This window comes from Canis lupus, chromosome 20 (assembly GCF_003254725.2).
Source record: "Canis lupus dingo isolate Sandy chromosome 20, ASM325472v2, whole genome shotgun sequence".
NCBI classification, from domain to species: Eukaryota; Metazoa; Chordata; class Mammalia; order Carnivora; family Canidae; genus Canis; species Canis lupus.
The window spans coordinates 43539340-43557756 of NC_064262.1; the positions used below are offsets into that span (position 1 = coordinate 43539340).

An 18417-nucleotide genomic window follows, 5' to 3' on the forward strand; every position below is an offset into this window, starting at 1 on the left:
GTGTCATACCTGGTGGTATTGCCACATCATTACCTGGAGTTTCATCTGACAGTCACATAGAGAGACAATGTCTCTGTTGTCTCCCGCAAACTGTTCCTCTTTTTATATCATTTCTGCAAGATTCAAGTGGCCCTGCTGATGCCGAATCCTACAAGTTAATAGTAGTCTCCCTAAGTACATGGTTCCCTTTAGCCAGAGCAGACCGCTAGCCTACTGCTTTACACATCCTCCTACCGCTGTTAGGAGGTATGTTCACTTGCTCTGAAAGCACCAAACAGACTAGTATCTTCAAAACCCAAGGGCTTCTGAGTTATCATGACTTATACAAGGTAGACGAACAGGAGTTTCCAGCTTGTTACACCATGTGTTTCAATGAGTCTCAACACCAGTCTGAGTAAATGCTGGTTGGGGAAGCAGTTGTGTTGCTTCTTCTTCAGCAAGACCTCCAACCCACCTGGAGCCTTTACCTCAAGGTTGACTTTGTTTTTGTCTTTTGTTGGATAACTCATGCTCTGTGGGACTTAAATTTATCCTGGCAGAATTGACACATATCGTAGCCCCTTATTCCCATGGAACACATTTTTATTTTAAAGTAAGGAATCTCGGGGCACCTCAGTGACTCAGTTGGTTGAGCCTCCGACTCTTGATTTAGGCTCAGGTCATGATCTCAGAATCGTGGGATTGAGCCCAGCATCAGGCTCTGCACTAGTGTGGAGCCTGCTTAAGATTCTCTCTCTCCCTCTCCCTCTGCCCCTTCCTTACCTTGCTCTCTCTCTCTCTCTCTCTAAAAAAAAAAAAAAGAAAGAAAGAAAGAAATGAAGTAGAGAAATCTCTATCTACAGATTCCACAAAAATAGAGACTTTTTTGAAACTTCAGTCAATAAGCTAATCCCTGTGTCAATAAATATCAAATAGTGAAAGTTTGTCTTTTTTGCAGGGGGAGGCGTCTTCTCAAATCTCCAGCTCAAGGATTTATTATAAGAAGGAAACATCTGTAGTATTGTAGAAAGAATATGGGATTCTCTTGCAGTAGGAAACTATCCATTAGGTTCCTAGATTTGAGCAAATACGTGGAGCCTCTCCGAGGTCTCTTTCAGCCATAAACTGGTGACTGACACACCTACCCCTCCTTCTCCTGGTGTGAATAGGCTAAGGCAACTTATCAAAGCACAGAAGACCCTGAGTAAAATCTGTCTTATTTTTCCATAGATTTACAAATGTAAATAGTGACAATTCTATTTAAAGCACGCCACCTGTGACAGGTGAGGGCCACATAACTTCCCTCCTGCCCAGACTGCTGAAGCCACTTATGAACACATACCTTAGGCAGCATGGGAATTTACTGGGTCTACCCCTGCATCTCCCCTGAGAGCCAACCAAAATAAGTATGGAAAGAAGCCGCATCCAATGACTAATGAATGGGATTTGTCTACAGAACTGGAAAGCCAGACACATGTAGTGTGAACACAGAGGCCAGGGTCCTCCTGATGTTCCCCTCAATACAAGATCCATCTTGCACCAAAATCAGAATCATTTTCCTCGACAAACTCCACTCTCTGTTTTGGCTCAATTGCAGTACGTCTCATCACTGTCCCTTGATTATTCTACAGTGACCTTCAAAGTAAATATGAATCATAAAACCACAGTACCATTCCACACCTACCAGAATGGCTAAAATGAGGAAGGCTGGCAACACCAAATGTTGGCAAGAACATAGGGCACTGGAATCTGGACTTGCTGCTTGCAAGAGGGTAAAAGGACAAAATCACTTGGGAGAACAACCTGCCAGTTTCTCACAAACTTACACCTACCTATGACCCAGAAATTTCCCTCCTAGGTAATTACCCTAGAGAAATGAAACCATAGGTTTACTCAAAGATCTATAAAAGAATATATATACAGCAGTTTTATTCATAATCAGAAACAACCTAACTCTCCATCAATCTAGAAACAAACAAGTGTGGTATCTTTGTTCTATGGAATACCACTCAGTAATGACAAGGAAAAAGGGGCTTATATCCACAATAACATGGATGAGCCTGAAGTACATTTTCCTTTTGTTTTTTAAGATCTTATTTATTTATTCATGAGAGGCACACGCAGAAAGAGAGGCAGAGACACAGGCAGAGGGAGGAGAAGCAGGCTCCATGCACGGATCCCAATGTGGGACTCGATCCTGAAAATCTGGGATTAGGCCCTGAGCCAAAGGCAGATGCTCAACCTCTGAGCCACCCAGGTGTCCCTAAGTACATTTTGAGGGGAAAAAGCCAGATAGAAGAGTACATACTGTATGATTCCATTTATAGGAAGTTCTAGAACAGGTGAAATCTACAAGATAGGAATCAAGAAGCCATGGCCTTTGGCGGGGCATGACTAGAAGTCAAACAGAATTGATTGGAAAGGAGCACAAAGGAACTTTCTGGTATAATAGGAATATTCTAGATCTTGCTTTGGGTGGTAGACACAATAGAAATATAAAGATGCCAAAGCTCATCAAACTGAACACATAAGATCTGTGTGTTTTATTATATAAATTACATGTCAAAGAAGTCAAGGGAAGCTATAGTCAGTGGTTAGTGGGTGTGAGAGTCAGACTACTTTGGGCCTCACTAGCAAACTATGTGACTTTGGACAAGTTGCTTAACCTTTCCAAGCTTTGACTTTGTAGTTTATAAAATTGGGATGATAAAAGCGGTATTACCTTAAACAAATCAAAACTTTGAACTTGCCAAAGGAAAGTCCATTTATGGTTGCATATCATCACTGGAGTACAGTGTTGGTCATAAAAACAAGCCCTCCATCAATATTTGAAGAAGTATCCTTGAATTAATGCAAGTCTAATAAATTTGGTGCATTTCTAATGCATATCAAGGAACTATTTTGCTCTCATCTTGAGATCAGATGGCTGTTGGTAGGTTTTTTCAGAGGGGGCATCAACCATATATGAGCTGCAAGATGCCAGGCCAGAGGTTCCCATGGCTTCTTGTCTCCTCTGCACAGTACCAGCCAGAAAAGAGGAATCTGATGTCCACAGAGGCCACAAGTGTTGTAGAAACAGCACAGGGTTTTTAACCCAGAGGTTATGGGCTTGGGTCCTAGTCCCACCATCTCCCAGCCTTAGATTCCCTGTCAATCAAATGGAGTTGATGAAGCCTACTATGCTAGATTGAATATTTGTTCCAAAATCTTCACCACCCCTCCTGGGAGAGGATTAGCTTTGCTGCCCCCATTGGATACAGGGTTGGCCAAGTGAGTTTGCTTTGGCCAAGGAAGAAGAAGTGAGCATGCCCCTTCCAAGCAGAAGCTTCAGAACCCATCCTGTGATTCACCTTTCAAACTCTGCCTTGAGACTCGCATGTCACAGAGGCTTCTCCTTCAGCCTATATCTCAGAATTAAAAAGACATGCACCTGCAGTCAACCCACAATGGATATGTAAGATGAATGAAGAATAAATCTTTGTTATTCTGACCCTTCAGATCTGGGGACAATGTGTTACTGCAGCATAATTTAGCCTGAGCTGACTGACATGTTCCCTCTCAAGGATATCATGAGCATCAACAACTTATCACATCATGGACTCTCGACCATGTGCCACATATGCAGCTTATGGAGATCCACGAAGCTCCCTTTCTGGTGGGAAAAACAGACAAGTAATTGGAAAACGAAGACTTCCCAGTAAAGAGAGATTCACTTCCTTCTTGAAACACACCGTAATGGAATTTAAAGCATTTCTAAAAGCATAAATTCCAAGGGAAATGATGAATGTAAAGGCAACAATATTCTAGCATTTCTTGGCATGGGGTAGAGAGGGGTAACTGATTCAGCCAGCAGATCTAAAAGTGCAGAATCCAATCCCACAGTGGAAAACACCAAAAAGAAACTTTCAAAGGCCCAGGAATTAGCAGCAAGTCACCTCGAGAACCAGGACTAAAAGTGAAAGAAGCCCTGCCAGCCCCAGACCCACCAAACAGCCCAGGAACACTCCTCCCCCAGGCAACAGAAGATAGGAGTTTCTTCCCTGGAGAAGGGAAGTTTTTGCACCAAAGATCCTGGTTGCATTGAAGGTAGAGGTGCTAGGCTGAACCCAGGGGGCTTGAATAAGGTTGATGTGCTGGCTATCAAGGCCCCATCCTGCTTCCTTCTTGAGAAGCCCTGAGAGTGTTTCCTCTACTTGGTGGATGGTGGGTTCTTCTCTGGAGGAATCCAACCAACCCAAAAGAAGAGACTTAAACATGCAGGTGTTACGGGTTCCACAGGAAGCTATCTGGTCAGACCACCCTCCAGAGAAGCTCGGTCAACAAGCAGAAGTATTCCAAATAGTGTGCGGTGCCCCACTCTTAGGCCCCTCTCCGGTAATGACCACATTACAGATTTGTTGTATTTCTCTCCAGATCTTGTTTCTCTTCATTTACATACATAAGTATATACACGTAGACATACTATTACTTTGGATGCAGAGATTTTTTTTTTTAAGTGGTTCTTTTTCTTAGGATTTTATTTACTTATTTATTTGACAGGGAGAGAGAGAGAGAGAACTAGCACAAGCAGTGGGGACCTGCAGTGGGAGAGGAAGAAGCAGGCTTCCCACCAAGCAGGGAGCCCGAAGTGGGGCTCGATCCCAGGAGCTGGGATCATGACCTGAGCCAAAGGCAGACACCCAACCAACTGAGCTACCCAGGCGCCCGATGCAGAGATTTTATAATTAAATGGTGTCACAGCCTACATATTATTGTACACTTGCTGTTCTAGTCAATCCTGCATCTTGGAAGTTCTTAGAGCAGAGTATATTTAGATCTCCCTCTTTCTTTCTAACTGCTAAATAATACTCCGTTCATGAATGTTCCACGGTGTATTTAACCCTTCCCGTGTTATGTGGTGTCTGGCTTTCCACAGTTCCACACCTGTGGTACAAACAAGGGTGCAGGGGTGGGGGCTTTCATCTTCATCCTCTACGCTGTGTTTTAATTTGCTTTTCTGTGATGACAAGTGATACTAAGAATTCTTTGTACTTTGAGTCTGTGAACATTTCAGTTTTCCTCTGAGAACTGCTCAATCCATCTGTCTTACAAATATTTTCTCCCGATGTGTCCCTTGTCCTTCAACATTTTGGAACTTCCTGTCAGTTATCTATATTTTCTTTCTTTCATAATTTGCACCCCATATTTGTAAGGATATTCTCTTTGCTGTGAAATACCAGTCTAATTTTATTCTTTTACTAAGGGGAGAAATAGTTCTAGGTGAGCCAGGAGTGGTTCATCTTTTTCTCGCTTGTTTGAAATATAGCATTTATTAGAGACTAAGTTATAATATCGGTGGATATTAATAATACCTATGAATCTTCTATCCCTGCGCTGATGCCACACTGCTGCTAATTACTACGGATAGCAGGAGAATATTTAAATAAACAGTGGTGAATCTCACTTATTAACTATCCCGCAGCCACTAAATTACTGAATATTTTCAAAGACTTGTGAATATGAAAACTATATGGAAAAATAAGTAAACCTGTGTGAAGTAATAAAGCAAAAGCTGAGTATAAAACTTTATATATACCATACTTTGAAGCAGCTGAAAATATGCATGCATATGAACAAGGATTAAGATGAACTTGAATTCATTTTGGCCTGAATGAATTCAGGCCATTATTTTTCTTTCTAAATTTCTTCTAGGGGCCCCTGGGTGGCTCAGTCAGTTAAGCGTCTGCCTTCAGCTCAGGTCATGATCCCGGGGTCCTAGGATCAAGTCTCTCATCATGCTCCCTGCTCAGCGAGGAGTCTGCTTCTCCCTCTCCTTCTGCTTCTTCCCCAGCTTGTGCTGTCTCTCTCTCTCTTTCTCTTGCTCTCTCTCAAATAAATAAAATCTTTTGAATAAATAATAAATAAATTTATTTCTTCTAGATTCTTGTACATTCTCTTAATAATAAAACATGTTTCCAACACTCCCCAGCCACGAGACGTTTTGTGCTAATTTTTAGCCTTTCGTAGGGTGGCTTCTCATCCATACTTCAGACCTGTTTTCTCCTCGTGGTTTCAGATAAAATCTACCTGGTCGACTTGAGTAACGAGCAAGCCATGTCGCTTACCATCGAGCCACGGCCCATCAAGCTTAGCCGCAAGTTTGTCCCTGGCTGCTTTGTGTGTCTGGAGTCACGGACCTGTAGCACCAACCTCACCCTGACAGCCGGCTCCAAACACAAGATCTCTTTCCTTTGTGATAACCTGACTCGCCTGTGGATCAACGCCGAGAAAACCATAAGTACGTCCCCTTAGTTAGCACCGTCCTCCGGGGCCCATGGGCAAATCTCCCTGCCCCGCCTTATCTTCTTAATGGGGTCTGCTGAGTAGGTTGTAATAGTGTGATCAGAGATGCCCCCTGCAGTGCAGGGTGAGCAAGGGCAACCAAGCAGCGAATGGTGAGGTGGAGACGTCCCCCACTAGGACCAGAGCCTCAGCTGGAACGGGTGTCCTTCAGAAGTGCATTGCACTTCCAACTTCATGCTTGTGTCCTCTGCTTAGCCTTCCAGCATCTTTCATGAGATCCTGTCCTCTGTGTAACCGCCCCACCAACCCACCCCACCCCCGCCTCCATGTTCAATGAGCCCTTGTCTCCTCTTACATGAGATTGAGTCTTGAGGTCAAGACTGTGGCTTGTTTCATTTTTTTGTCCCTGTGTCCCCTGGTAGTGCTGGACATGTATTGATCATGAAATAAATGTTTGATGAATGGAGGGCAGCAAAACCCCTAGTCACCTCCCCACTGGGCCACCATGACCTCTGACATGGATGTTTAGAGTTTCTATAGATGTGGCAGCAGAGGCCACAAGACACAAGACAGCCAGCCATGCTAAGAAGTGACAGATATCTCCCCAACTCCATCCCTGCTCTGCCTGCTGCACAGAGCCACCTCCCCAGAGTCAGTCGGGGATGCTGGGAAGCAGGGTGGAGGAAAAACCTATGCCCTGCCCATACTTAGCATCTGAGACTCAGATACAGAGAAGAGAGGCTGACACACAGGAAGAGAACGTTTCAACCCTAAATACTCCCCAGAGGTTGGTCTGCCAGTTTAGGGCAGAATAAGAATGTGAGAGGGTGGGCCAGAGGGGCAGCTAGAAAAAGAGCATGGAGAGAAGGAGGCCAGGAGAATGGAGGACAGAGTGGGTGGGGAGAGACCAAAGGGAAAAGCCAGAAAGTCTAGGATGGTCTCTACAGCTGGGGAGGATGCACTCCCGCTCTCCTCCCTGCTGGTAGCACGAGCCCCTCTTTTCCAGGCTGCCTGGACCACCGGAACTGCCGGAGGAGGCCCTACTCCCTCCAAGTGCCTGTGGACATCCTCCAGCTGCCTGTGCAGCTGCACGACTTCTCCTGGAAGCTGCTGGTGCCCAAGGACAAGCTCAGCCTGGCACTGGTGCCTTCCCAGAAGCTGCAGCAGCACACACAAGAGAAGTTCTGCAACACGAGCTTCAGCTACCTGGTGGCCAGCGCCGTCCCCGGCCAGGATCTTTACTTCGGCTCCTTCTGCCCTGGAGGCTCCATCGAGCAGATCCAGGTGAAGCAGAACATCTCGGTGACCCTCCGCACCTTTGCCCCCAACTTCCAACAAGAGGTTTCCAGGCAGGGCCTGACCGTGTCCTTTATACCATACTTCAAAGGTAAGGAGGTCTCCCTCTCTCTCTCTCTCTCTCTCTCCCCATCTTCCTGCCCCTTTCTTGTTTGGGGCATCCATCTTATTTTGCTTTGTGATCGTCTTAATTAAGCTGTCAACTTGAAGAGTAGGGAGAGATGAGTGGGTTGGTCCTCTCACAAGATGGTGCATCCTCATCCCAACTCTTCCATTAACCTACTGTGGAAAAATCCCAGGAGTCAGAAATAAGACTCTGAAAGTGGGAGGTGACAGTTGGCAGCAGCAGAACAAATAATCAGGTTCAAGCCTTTTTTGGAAGCAGGCAGGGGCATACATGAGAGCTAACCAGATATTCCCGAATCTTGGATTTTTTAAGGTGGGAGCATAAAAATCCTTATGCAGGCATTTCTGTGAGTCCACTTTGACCATTCGGAAGGTGGTGTGGAGTGCACAGAGGAAGGCAGGTGGGGGAGAGATGGGTCTCCAGAGTGCCAGGGTCCTGTTCCCAGCAAAGAAACACAGCCCCTCCTGCCAAGCAAGTGTTTGATCTTCAGGGTGCTGGGCAGCCAATGGGATCTAAATCCTTTGCAACGGGAAGCTCTCTATGGTTGGTTTTCAAAGTCACAGTTGCCATTACAAGTTGCTCAAAGTCAGAGGCCACTTAAAAATTGACCAAGACTTTTATCTGAGGTTTACTTCAGATTTTGTTCCCAGAGGCCTTAGTGGGGAGGGAAGAATTCTTTGGCCATAAGAAAACAAGACATACCTTCCTCAGTGTAGACTGTTGGAGTTGATCTCACCGGAAGGTCAGGTGACATGTTGGGGGTCTTTTGCTTTGCAATTCTGTTCTTCCCAGAACCGGAAGTGATTTAATCTCTGAAACAGAAACCAGTCCCTACCAGTCCCACTGTAGAGCAGAGCATCAGGTAGATGTTAGCTATGTCGAGGGCGTTTCTGAAAGGAAGCTTTCAGAAATAACCAGCGGTTTGGCAAACTAGCCTTGGGTTATTTTTTTTGGTTGGTTGGTTGGTTGGTTGGTTGATCGATTTTGTTCAAAAGACCTGAGCACTTAACCTGAGACTCTCACCTTGTGCTGACCAACAGTTACTAGCCACGTGTGGCAATTTATGTTTAAATTAATAACAAAATTAAAAATGTAGCTCCTCTGTCAAGCACATTTTGGGTCTTCTACAGACACACATGGCAGTGGCTACTTGCTTGGACAGCATGAATTGGGGTACCCAGGAGATAACCCGGGTTTGGTTTCAGACCACTGCAATAAAGCAAGTGAAATGAGTTTTTTGGTTTCTTGGTGCATATAAAAGTTATATTTACACCATATGGTAGCTTAGTAAGTGTACAATAGCACTGTGTTAAAAAAAAAAAACAGTATACATACCTTAATTTAAAAATTCTTTATTGCCAAGGTGCATGGCTCACTCAGTTGGCAAGAACATGCAACTCTTGACTGCAGGGTTCTAAGGTCAAGCCCCACATTGGGTGTAGAGATTACTTAAAACTAAAATCTTCATAAGCAAAAAAAAACAAAAAAACAAAAAAAAATTCATTGCTAAAAAATGCTCACCATCATTTGAGCTTTCTGTGAGTTGCAATCACTGATCACAGATCACCATAGCAAATATAATAATAAAAAAGTTTGAAATGTTGCAAGAATCACCAAGATGTGACACAGAGTCAAAGAGTGGCAAATGCTATTGGGAAAAAAATGGCGCCACAGATTTGCCCAACACAGGGTTGCCACAAACCTTCAATTTGTAAAAAACAAAAATAAAAAAAGCGGAATCCACAAAGCATAATAAGAGGAGGTGAACCTGTGAAGAACTTCTGTGTCATTGCAAAAAAACTCTGTTGAACAGTGCTCATCTAGGCAGGTTGACATCCATTTTGATTCAGTGAAATATCTTGTGTGGATTCCCTCCCCTGTTTCTGCAGAGGAAGGTGTTTTCACGGTGACCCCAGATACAAAAAGCAAGGTCTACCTGAGGAGCCCTAACTGGGACCGGGGCCTGCCATCCCTTACCTCGGTGTCTTGGAACATCAGTGTGCCCAGCAACCAGGTGGCTTGCTTGACCTTCCTAAAGGAGAGGACGGGCGTTGTCTGCCAGACAGGGCGTGCCTTCATGATCATCCAGGAGCAGCGGAGCAAAGCTGAGGAGATCTTCAGCCTGGAAGACGAGGTGCTCCCCAAGCCAAGCTTCCACCACCACAGCTTCTGGGTCAACATCTCCAACTGCAGCCCTGTGAGTGGCAAGCAGCTGGACCTGTTTTTCTGGGTGTTGCTTACCCCAAGGACTGTAGGTAAGGGCCTGCAAAGTCTTGTGGGGGTGGGGGTGGACCACAAATTGGCAGCTGGAGGGTAGGGCGCAAGCCTGGGGGGCAAGTCAGAAAACATGGGTTTGAGTCCTGGCTGGCAGGTCAGCTTTTGCAACGATAATGCTGCAAAACAAACCACCCCAGAACTTAGTGGCTTAAAGACAGCTATTTGTTATTGCTTACATGTTGGCTGGGCAATTCTGGTGTAAGTTGGGCTTATCTGGGTTCACTCATTCATGAACCTGTGGACAGCTGCAGGTGGCTAGAGGACTCTGCTGCTCTTGGCCACACACACTCACTAGGTTCCTTGGCTCTCCTTCCCACGGTCCCTTACACTCCAGCCTGGACCTTGTTCTCATGGCAGAAGCAGAGAGATCCAAGAGAGTCTGGAGGAAGCATGTAAGGTCTCTTGATGCTTGGGTTAGGAACTCACACACCAGCCCTTCTACAGGTCTTCTTTGGGCCTGCCCAAAGTCAAGGGATGGACAATAGGCTCCACCTGTTGGTGGGAGAAGCTGCAGAGTCATGTAGTAAAAGACGTGATTCAGGGAGTGGGGAGAACTAGGGAAGTTTTATAGTCCATCTATCACTGTCATTTACTATTAATCTCTCTCTAGTGTAGGGGAAGGCTCTCAAAACTCCTTTAACCTTCCTCATTTTAGAGGGTAGATAGATGATAATAACTACTTCGTAGAAGTATCATTGGGAATTCAAGTGCTGGAGATTCAAATGTGGGGACCTGAAAAGTGTGACAAAGATACTTGGTGCTAGCATTTTTTAAAGATTTTATGTATTTATTTTAGAGAGTGTGTGCGCACGTACAAGCAGGGGAAGGGAGCAGAGGGAAAGAGAGAGAATGCAGAGCCTGATGCAGGGCTCAATCTCATGACCCTGAGATCAAGACCTGAGCTGAAATCAAGAGTCAGACACTTAAGTGCACCCCCTGGCACTGGCATTTTTTATTCAGTCCAGTGAAACATGGGAATCCATGTAATGCCCTTGATGACAGGCCTTATGCTCAAAGTTGCAGGATCTGCTCAAGAGTCTCCAATGAGGAAATGCATGTGTGACAGGGCAGTCGTGGTGGGGCCACATTTGCCTTTATTCCAAGGTAGTCACAGAGCACCACACAGTGTTGGAACCAGAGGGACCATGGAGGACGTTCCTCCTGGCCCTTTCTCTTTGTGGCACTCAGAGAGATGAACAACTGGTTAGCAGCAAGAGAATTGAGAAGTGAGAAGCTCTCCCAAACTCAGGTTAGCTCCTGAGTTTTCTGACTCTCTTACATTCATTTTCTGTCATTTATTTCTATTTCCTTTTTTTTTTTTAAGTTTATTTGTTTATTTAAGCAATCCCTACACCCAGTGTGGGGCTCGAACTCATGACCCTGAGATCAAGAGCTGGACACTCTTCTGACTGAGCCAACTAGATGCCCCACTTCTTTCTATTTCTATTTCTCTCTTAATTTCTCCTTTCATTTTCTTGAACAGGCATCTAAATCTCTGTTTGGTGCAGGGCTCTCTCTCTATCTCCTTTACAACTGTAGGAAAAGGACAGCACAGATGAAACCACCCTGTCCTTAATGCCCTCACTTCTGACTTTTGCTACCCTTCTCACCCAGTTAGACTGTGACACCTGGGTGGACACACCTGGGGGGGTAGGCCTAGAGTAGCCTTTGAAGGGGATCTAATAGGGCACCTGATTTGTTTTAGTTATCTGTACTGCATAACAAACAGTCCCAGGATTCAGTAGCTTATACAATAACCATTTTGTTTGCTCACAATTCCGTGGGTCAGGAATTTAGGCAGGATACAGCAGCATGGCTCTTATCTGCTCTTAGATATCAGGAGCTGCCACCAGATACCTTGAACAGTGAGAGGGTAGCTGGGATGGTTCACCTGGGGACAGACACCTACAGCCTTGGTATTTTCAGCTGGCTTCCTTAGTTTGTTTTCCTCATGGAGTCTCCGCGTGGTTGGCTTGGGCTTCCTCCCAGCATGGCGGCCTCAGCATAGTCAGACTTCTTACGTGGTGACTGACTGGCTGTCCCAAAGACAGAAAGTGCAAGAAGTTCCCAGGCCTCTAAAAGGCCCCAGAACCAGCAAGTCAAGAAGAGTCAAGAAGAAGGGAAATAGACTCCTCTTACTGTGAAGAGCAGTGTGTGTGTACTGGGAGGGTGGGGAGGGATGCTGGCCATATCTGTAGACTGTCTACCCTGGTTCATCATTGGCCTGACCACCCCCATGCCTCCTCATCCCTCTCCCTCGTGTCTTTGCTCACAGACCTGACTGTTGTCATCATCGCAGTTGTGGGAGGTGGCGCCTTACTGCTGTTTGCCCTCGGATTCATCATTTGCTTTGTGAAAAAGAAGTAGGTGGAATTTCTCAAACTGTCTTCAGCTGATCTGACGCCTCCTTAGATCATACAGACCAGAGCTGTCATTAATTACTGACTTCTTTTCTGGCTTCCCATTCCTCTCCCAAGGATCGGTGTTAAATAATATTGCCAGATGTGAGTTATACTTGGAGGGGGGTGGGGACCGAAGACTTGGTGGGTGACATTTTAGCCTGAAGCTTTTACACAGCTGTCTCAGCCCAAGTCCCCTGGGAATCATTTACTGTCTGCTCATCAGACGGTGGTCATGATGGGGATGATCTCAGCAGGAAAATGCTCACATCAGCCCTGCCAGACCAGGCCGCTGAGCCTATGTCCTCTGTCGCTTTGAGAGTGAACGCATGCGGCCCCAGCTTGTTCTCCTCGGTTTCTTAAACATTTTTGTGCTTGTGTATTGGACTCCAGACAAGCACCAAAAAGCTAGCCTTGTGGGCGAGAGGAAGAAAGACCCAGTTACCTGACTCATCTCACCTTCCACCCCCTCAGGATGACAGCTGCTGTTTTATGAAAGCAAAGTGTTGACCTTTTGAGATAGAATATGTGCTGCTACCAGATTTTATCAATTCTGCGCATATTTCTGATTAAAGCCGTGAGGGAGAGGGAAATTGCTTTCCTTTGCACGATTCAACCTTGCAACAAGACAAAGAGAATTTCTTTTTATTAACTGGGGCCATGAGCAAACAACTGAAAGTCCTGATCAACAGTGAGACTGTCTAGAAATGTCTCCACTAATGAGGAAGGGGCTGCCCATGGCAGATCCAGGGAAAAGTCTCTTCTCCATGAAATGGGATTGTATAGATACCACACAGGGTGTGGAGGGGGGAAGGACTCCTTTCAACAAATTATCATTGTATGGTTTCTCTGGGAAACTTTCTTGTCTGGGGTGCAGTCTATACCGTCTGAATCAGAAAGCCCGGTTAACATCGGGCTCGTTTCCTCATCAGGAGGGAACCAGACAAGGGGAGGGTCCAGCTCTTGCCTCCATCTCTAAACTGCCCCGTTCCTGGCAGGAGAATCCTTAGCCCTCCCCAACCTTGCTGTGGGGCCATAGTTGACAGGTTTGCTGCCAAGTTGTAGGAGGGTGGATGGGTTCTGCAGTGAGAATGGAGGACTCGTTCATTAAGCAAGGTGTTTCTGAGCGCCTCCTAGGCCCTAGGAACCATGCACAGTGCCGGGAATATAATGGTGAGCAGGACACAGTCTCTCCTCCCACTGCCCAGGGCAGGCAGAGGGACGAAAGAGGAAGGCAAATGAAGGACCGGCTTCAGAACCCCCAGAGAAGAACATTGATGGAGACAATCACAGCTCTGTGGAGCTCAAAGGAGGGGCATCCATCTCAGGGCTTCAGGCAGGAGCCTTTGGAACCCATCATCCCAGCCAGAGACTCGGAGTTACAAGCTAAATGTACTAGATTATTTTTATTTCAGAAAAGGACAGGGAGCCTGTCTACAATTAGTGAGCCGTCAGCCTGTGCATTATATGGTCCATTATGTTAATTGAGCTAATGTCCTCCATTTGAATCACCAGTCAGCTAAAAAGCCAGTGTCCCCTGTTTTTGGCTCTTGGAGATGGAGGATGGAGCTTTGTTTTCAGTGCCAGAGAGTGCTAATGCCCATCCACACCCAAGTACCAAAGAACATTACAAACCAAAGGTTAATGGTGTTATTGAGGAACTCTGGCATCCCAGCCTGAACGTTATCTTCTTTTGAGCTCTGTCCCCTTATGCAGGCTGTTACCCTCATACAGCCTCCTGCTGAAGGGACTAGATCCCTCTGCTAATACTGAGTTTCACTGTCCCCGACCCCAGCTAAAGACTAAGATACCCTGAGTCTTCTTCTGTTGTGTCATTTAGAATCCAGATGGCCAGCACTTCTACCCATGCAAAAGAGGGATGATGAAGCATTAGCTACGGAAGATCCACGTCATAGAGGGTTAGCAGGGGCACGACACAACCACACCCGATGTGGTCGGGCTGGGGCACCACCCTTTCTCATGGGAAAGAGGGGCTGGTTGTCAGCTCTTTCCACCCCTGCAAATCCAAGTGCAGACAGTGTTAAACATGCCCTCTCTAAACCACTCTCTGCTCCCTGTTTCCACTGTGAAGACTGGAGACAGAAGCTGGTCCCTTCTAAATGCTCCCGAAGGACAGTAGTTTCAGTTTCAAGGGCTAAGGGATTTGAGGGACTTGGGAGAGATGTGCGAGAACCCCTGAAGGACCTGAGTTCCAGTAGGGATATGCCAATGGAGCACAGCGAAGATCATCCTGTCCTTTCTGACTCTGACTTGTTCTCCTTCTCTCAGTAGGAAAAAGAAGAAAACCAAAGGCCCACCAGTAGGCATCTACAATGGCAACGTCAACACCCAGTTGCCAATGCAGTCAAAGAAGTTTCCGAAAGGACGAAAGGACAGTGAGTCCCACGTGTACGCAGTCATTGATGACACCATGGTGTATGGGCATCTGCTACAGGATTCCAACGGCTCCTTCCTACAGCCGGAGGTGGACACCTACCGGCCCTTCCAGGGCCCCACGGGGGACTGCCCTCCCTCTCCACCCGCCATATGCTCCAGGGCCCCAACTGTAAAGTTGGCCACAGATGAGCCACCCCTTGGCATCCCTGCCGAGTCTGAGAGCGAACCCTACACCTTTTCCCACCCCAACAACAGGGACACAGACATTCCATTGCTGGACACCCATGAGCCAGAGGAGCCTACAGAGTAACTTGGACCCATCCCAAAGACTTTGCCTAAAGCTCAGCACTGAGACACCCATTAGGGGTCTCGAGCAGAAATCCTAAAGAGGAATTAAATGGAAGGAACAGCAGGAGGTTTTTCAGGACACCACCAACCTCTCTGATTTCCAAGTGGATTCTGAGTCCAAGTGGATTCATTTCAATGATGAGATGTTGAAAGTGATGAATTCCGATCTGGATACAATCATCACAGTTCATGTCCTTCTAAACTCAGGTTGGGTTGTAAACCAGCCCGTAATGAGAGGGGAGAGCTGTGAGTCACCACGGTTGCAACAAGCCCTGGATTTGGATTTGGATTTGGACCTCTTCGGGGCAACAATTCCAATCCCTTGGAGCTCATGCAAGGTCCCTGCTCCTGCTGGAGCCCCTGGATGAAAATGACAATGTGCCTTATTATTTTATTATTATTATTTATTTGGTGGTCCTATATATATAAGAAGTCAAATTTACAACCATATAGCTCTTTTTACCTGACATAGTAACAACTCACGCTAACTGGTTGGATGGCTGGGTTTTGACTTCTGTCGACCACCAGATAAACATGTGCCTGTCCCCTAGAAGGTGGGAATAATTTGCAATCTGTCTAGCCAAAACAGGGTGTGTATGTTTGAGGGCATTGATAAGAGACTTCCCAGTTCTCTTGCTCTGCGTGCGTGTGGTCATCCCACTGCATACGTTCATCTTCAGTCCTAGAAGTAAGAAAAATTTCCTTGCATTGCCATGTGCGTGGCTGTCCCTGCTCCAGCAATACTTTGGCATTTAAACAGAAAATTAGAGAGTATTTTCAACCTCTAAAACTGTTTAAAAATATAGGCCACTATATTAGTTCCCTCTTCCTACTGTAACCAATTACCTCAAACTTGGTGGCTTAAAACAAGATAGATTGCTTATCTTATGGTTCTGGAGACCAGAAGGGCAAAATGGGTCTCAGTGAGCTAAAATCAGGGTATCAGCAGAGCTACACTCCTTCTAGAGGCTCTAGGGGGAGAATTGGCTTCCTTGCCTTTTCAAGGTTTTAGGGTCTGCTCCTTGCGTCTGATGGCTGGTCATACTGTGGCACTTGCACCCACGATGACACTGTGACACTGATTCTCCTTCCTTCTTTCCTGTACATGGACCTTTCATTTATAAAGCCCACCCACCCAGATAATCCAGGATAATCTCCCCATCTCAAGATCTTTAATTTCATCCCACTGAAAAAGTCCCTTGTGCCAAGGAAGGTAACATATCCTCAGGTTCTGGGGAATTAGGACATGGACGTCTTTGGGGACCCATTACTCCACCTATCACACCTTCCTGCCACTGCAGGAGAGACTAGGAAATAACCCAGGCCACAAGGTGTGTTTTGTTTGGCCTGCAGAATCTTTTTGATGAAGTAGTTACTAACATGTAAAATTATACAGTTTTTGCATAAAAATCCAGACCAGGAGATCTGGCCGTTGCTGGGGCTCACACTGTTCCCTAGCAGCAGCCAGTGGGGCACCTGGTTCCCCAGTTCACCCCAGTCCCCACCACTCCCTCTTGTCTCCCTCACTGATGCTGAGTATCTGACTACTGACGAGTGTCCCCCCACACACACAAAGGTCGCTTTGTTCATAGTGAAATGGAAAGTTTGGGACCCATGTCTTGTGTCAAAGGAGAAGACTGGCCTTGGGGCTGGTGTGTATTGTAGGAGAGTTGTTTTCTCCCACACAGCCCGCATCCCTCATTTACACTAATGACCGGCCCAGCTCCCAGGAGCATTTGCCTCTGTGGCCCCTGCTCTCATCTGGAGGGAGAGGGATTGTGTTCCGGCTTGCTGACACGGTCCAAAGGTCAATGTTTCTGCGGCCAAGCCTCCTTTAAAAAATAAGTGTGCTTCATTGTGTTCAGTGAATTCACCTCGGAAATGCACCGCCTAGACTTGTTCACGTGCTACTTTGCCTCCACAAAAAGGAGTTTTGCAATCTCCTAAATGGTGTGTATTCCAAGGCCTCTAAGACTCTTTCCAGAAGGAAGAGTCTGCTGTTTGGGTGATAGGCTGGGTGCTGCCCTGGGCACCTTTCCCTTTTAAAAGGCAGGCTCCTGGGCAGCCAGAGTGCCTCAGCGGTTTAGCGCCGCCTTCAGCCCAGGGCCTGATCCTGGAGACCCAGGATCGAGTCCTGCCTCTGGCTCCCTGCATGGAGCCTGCTTCTCCCTCTGCCTGTGTCTCTGCCTCTCTCTCCCTCTGTCTCTCATGAATAAATAAATAAAATCTTTAAAAAAATAAATAAAATAAAATAAAATAAAATGCGGGCTCCTGCCCAGTTACCCTTGTTGGCCTCTTGGCCTGAGGTGCTGGCAACAACCCCATGAAAGGCCAGAGGAGGGCTGGGGCGTCCTCTCCTCAACTGAAATTGTATTGTTACTTAAAATCCCCCCTGGAGCCCTGGCCTCCGCTCTGTGCCTTCTCTGACCTCCTGGGCTCTTCCGAAGCTCCCTCAGCCTGTGGTCTGCATCCCGCTGCCCCACGTGGCCGGCCACCTGTGGCCTGGCTGTCGTCACACGCACCACCTTTACGTACAGGGGTGCCATGGGCCCAGGTTCTTTTAACTGTTAGCTCAAAACTCTAGGCCCAGTTACTGTCATCTTAAGATCTCAGGAGAATTTAATATTTTTGGAGGTGCCAACCCGACATACGCCTGGCTCTTTCTCTAAAGCCCAGACCCCACTTAGGTAAAATATTTCAGGGCCCCTGGAAACCACTTGGACACACCTGCTGATGCCTACTGTGTGCCGGCACCAGGTCTGCGGACGCCTGGGTGGCCCCCACGGCCATCCGCAATGCTTGTGTGGAAGCCGGTGGAAGCCCGGCTGCTACAAGCCCGGGTTCTAATGCCGCAGTCATTTTGTGCAGGAGAGCAACGTCTCAGGAAGAGTGGGGAGTGGAAACACAAGTCCTTGGGGATGCAACCTTGGTCAAGGTTAGAGGACTGGTTTGTGTGGATCTGCAGTGCTTCACTGGGAATAATTTATTTCATTGTAGATACTTTTTAGGTACCATTTTATTCATTTCCTACACTTTTTTAAATAAACAAATGTACAAAAAAGAAAAATGGGCATCGCATTGTTTAAATGCTTCCGCTCTTTGTCCCCTAGTTCGGCTGAGGCCCTGATTCCCCAGTTTATTGTGGCAGGTTCAGCAGGGAATCAGCAGACATTGTCTTGACAGTGTGTTTATGGTACAAGATGCCAGGCTTTGGGCTGCCAGTGGGTAACTGAGAGGTCAGAGCCTGTTCTGTTCTCTGTTGAGACACCATTGGCCTCTGTGTGTGATGACTCCCGGTACCCCCCTAAAGAT

The 18417-nt window shown here is 46.6% G+C and overlaps 1 protein-coding gene across 1 annotated transcript in view; it reads left to right on the forward strand.

Moving 5' to 3' along the window:
- CDCP1 (CUB domain containing protein 1) overlaps positions 1 to 18172 on the forward strand; it is a 58078-nt gene extending 39906 nt beyond the window's left edge. The window contains exons 5-9 of the mRNA XM_025458238.3: positions 6035 to 6256; positions 7268 to 7648; positions 9574 to 9939; positions 12237 to 12324; positions 14653 to 18172. Of these exons, the coding sequence (XP_025314023.1) occupies positions 6035 to 6256; positions 7268 to 7648; positions 9574 to 9939; positions 12237 to 12324; positions 14653 to 15067 (1472 nt within the window). The 3' untranslated portion in view covers positions 15068 to 18172. The remainder of the gene's footprint in view (positions 1 to 6034; positions 6257 to 7267; positions 7649 to 9573; positions 9940 to 12236; positions 12325 to 14652) is intronic.
- The last annotated feature ends 245 nt before the right edge of the window (positions 18173 to 18417 follow it).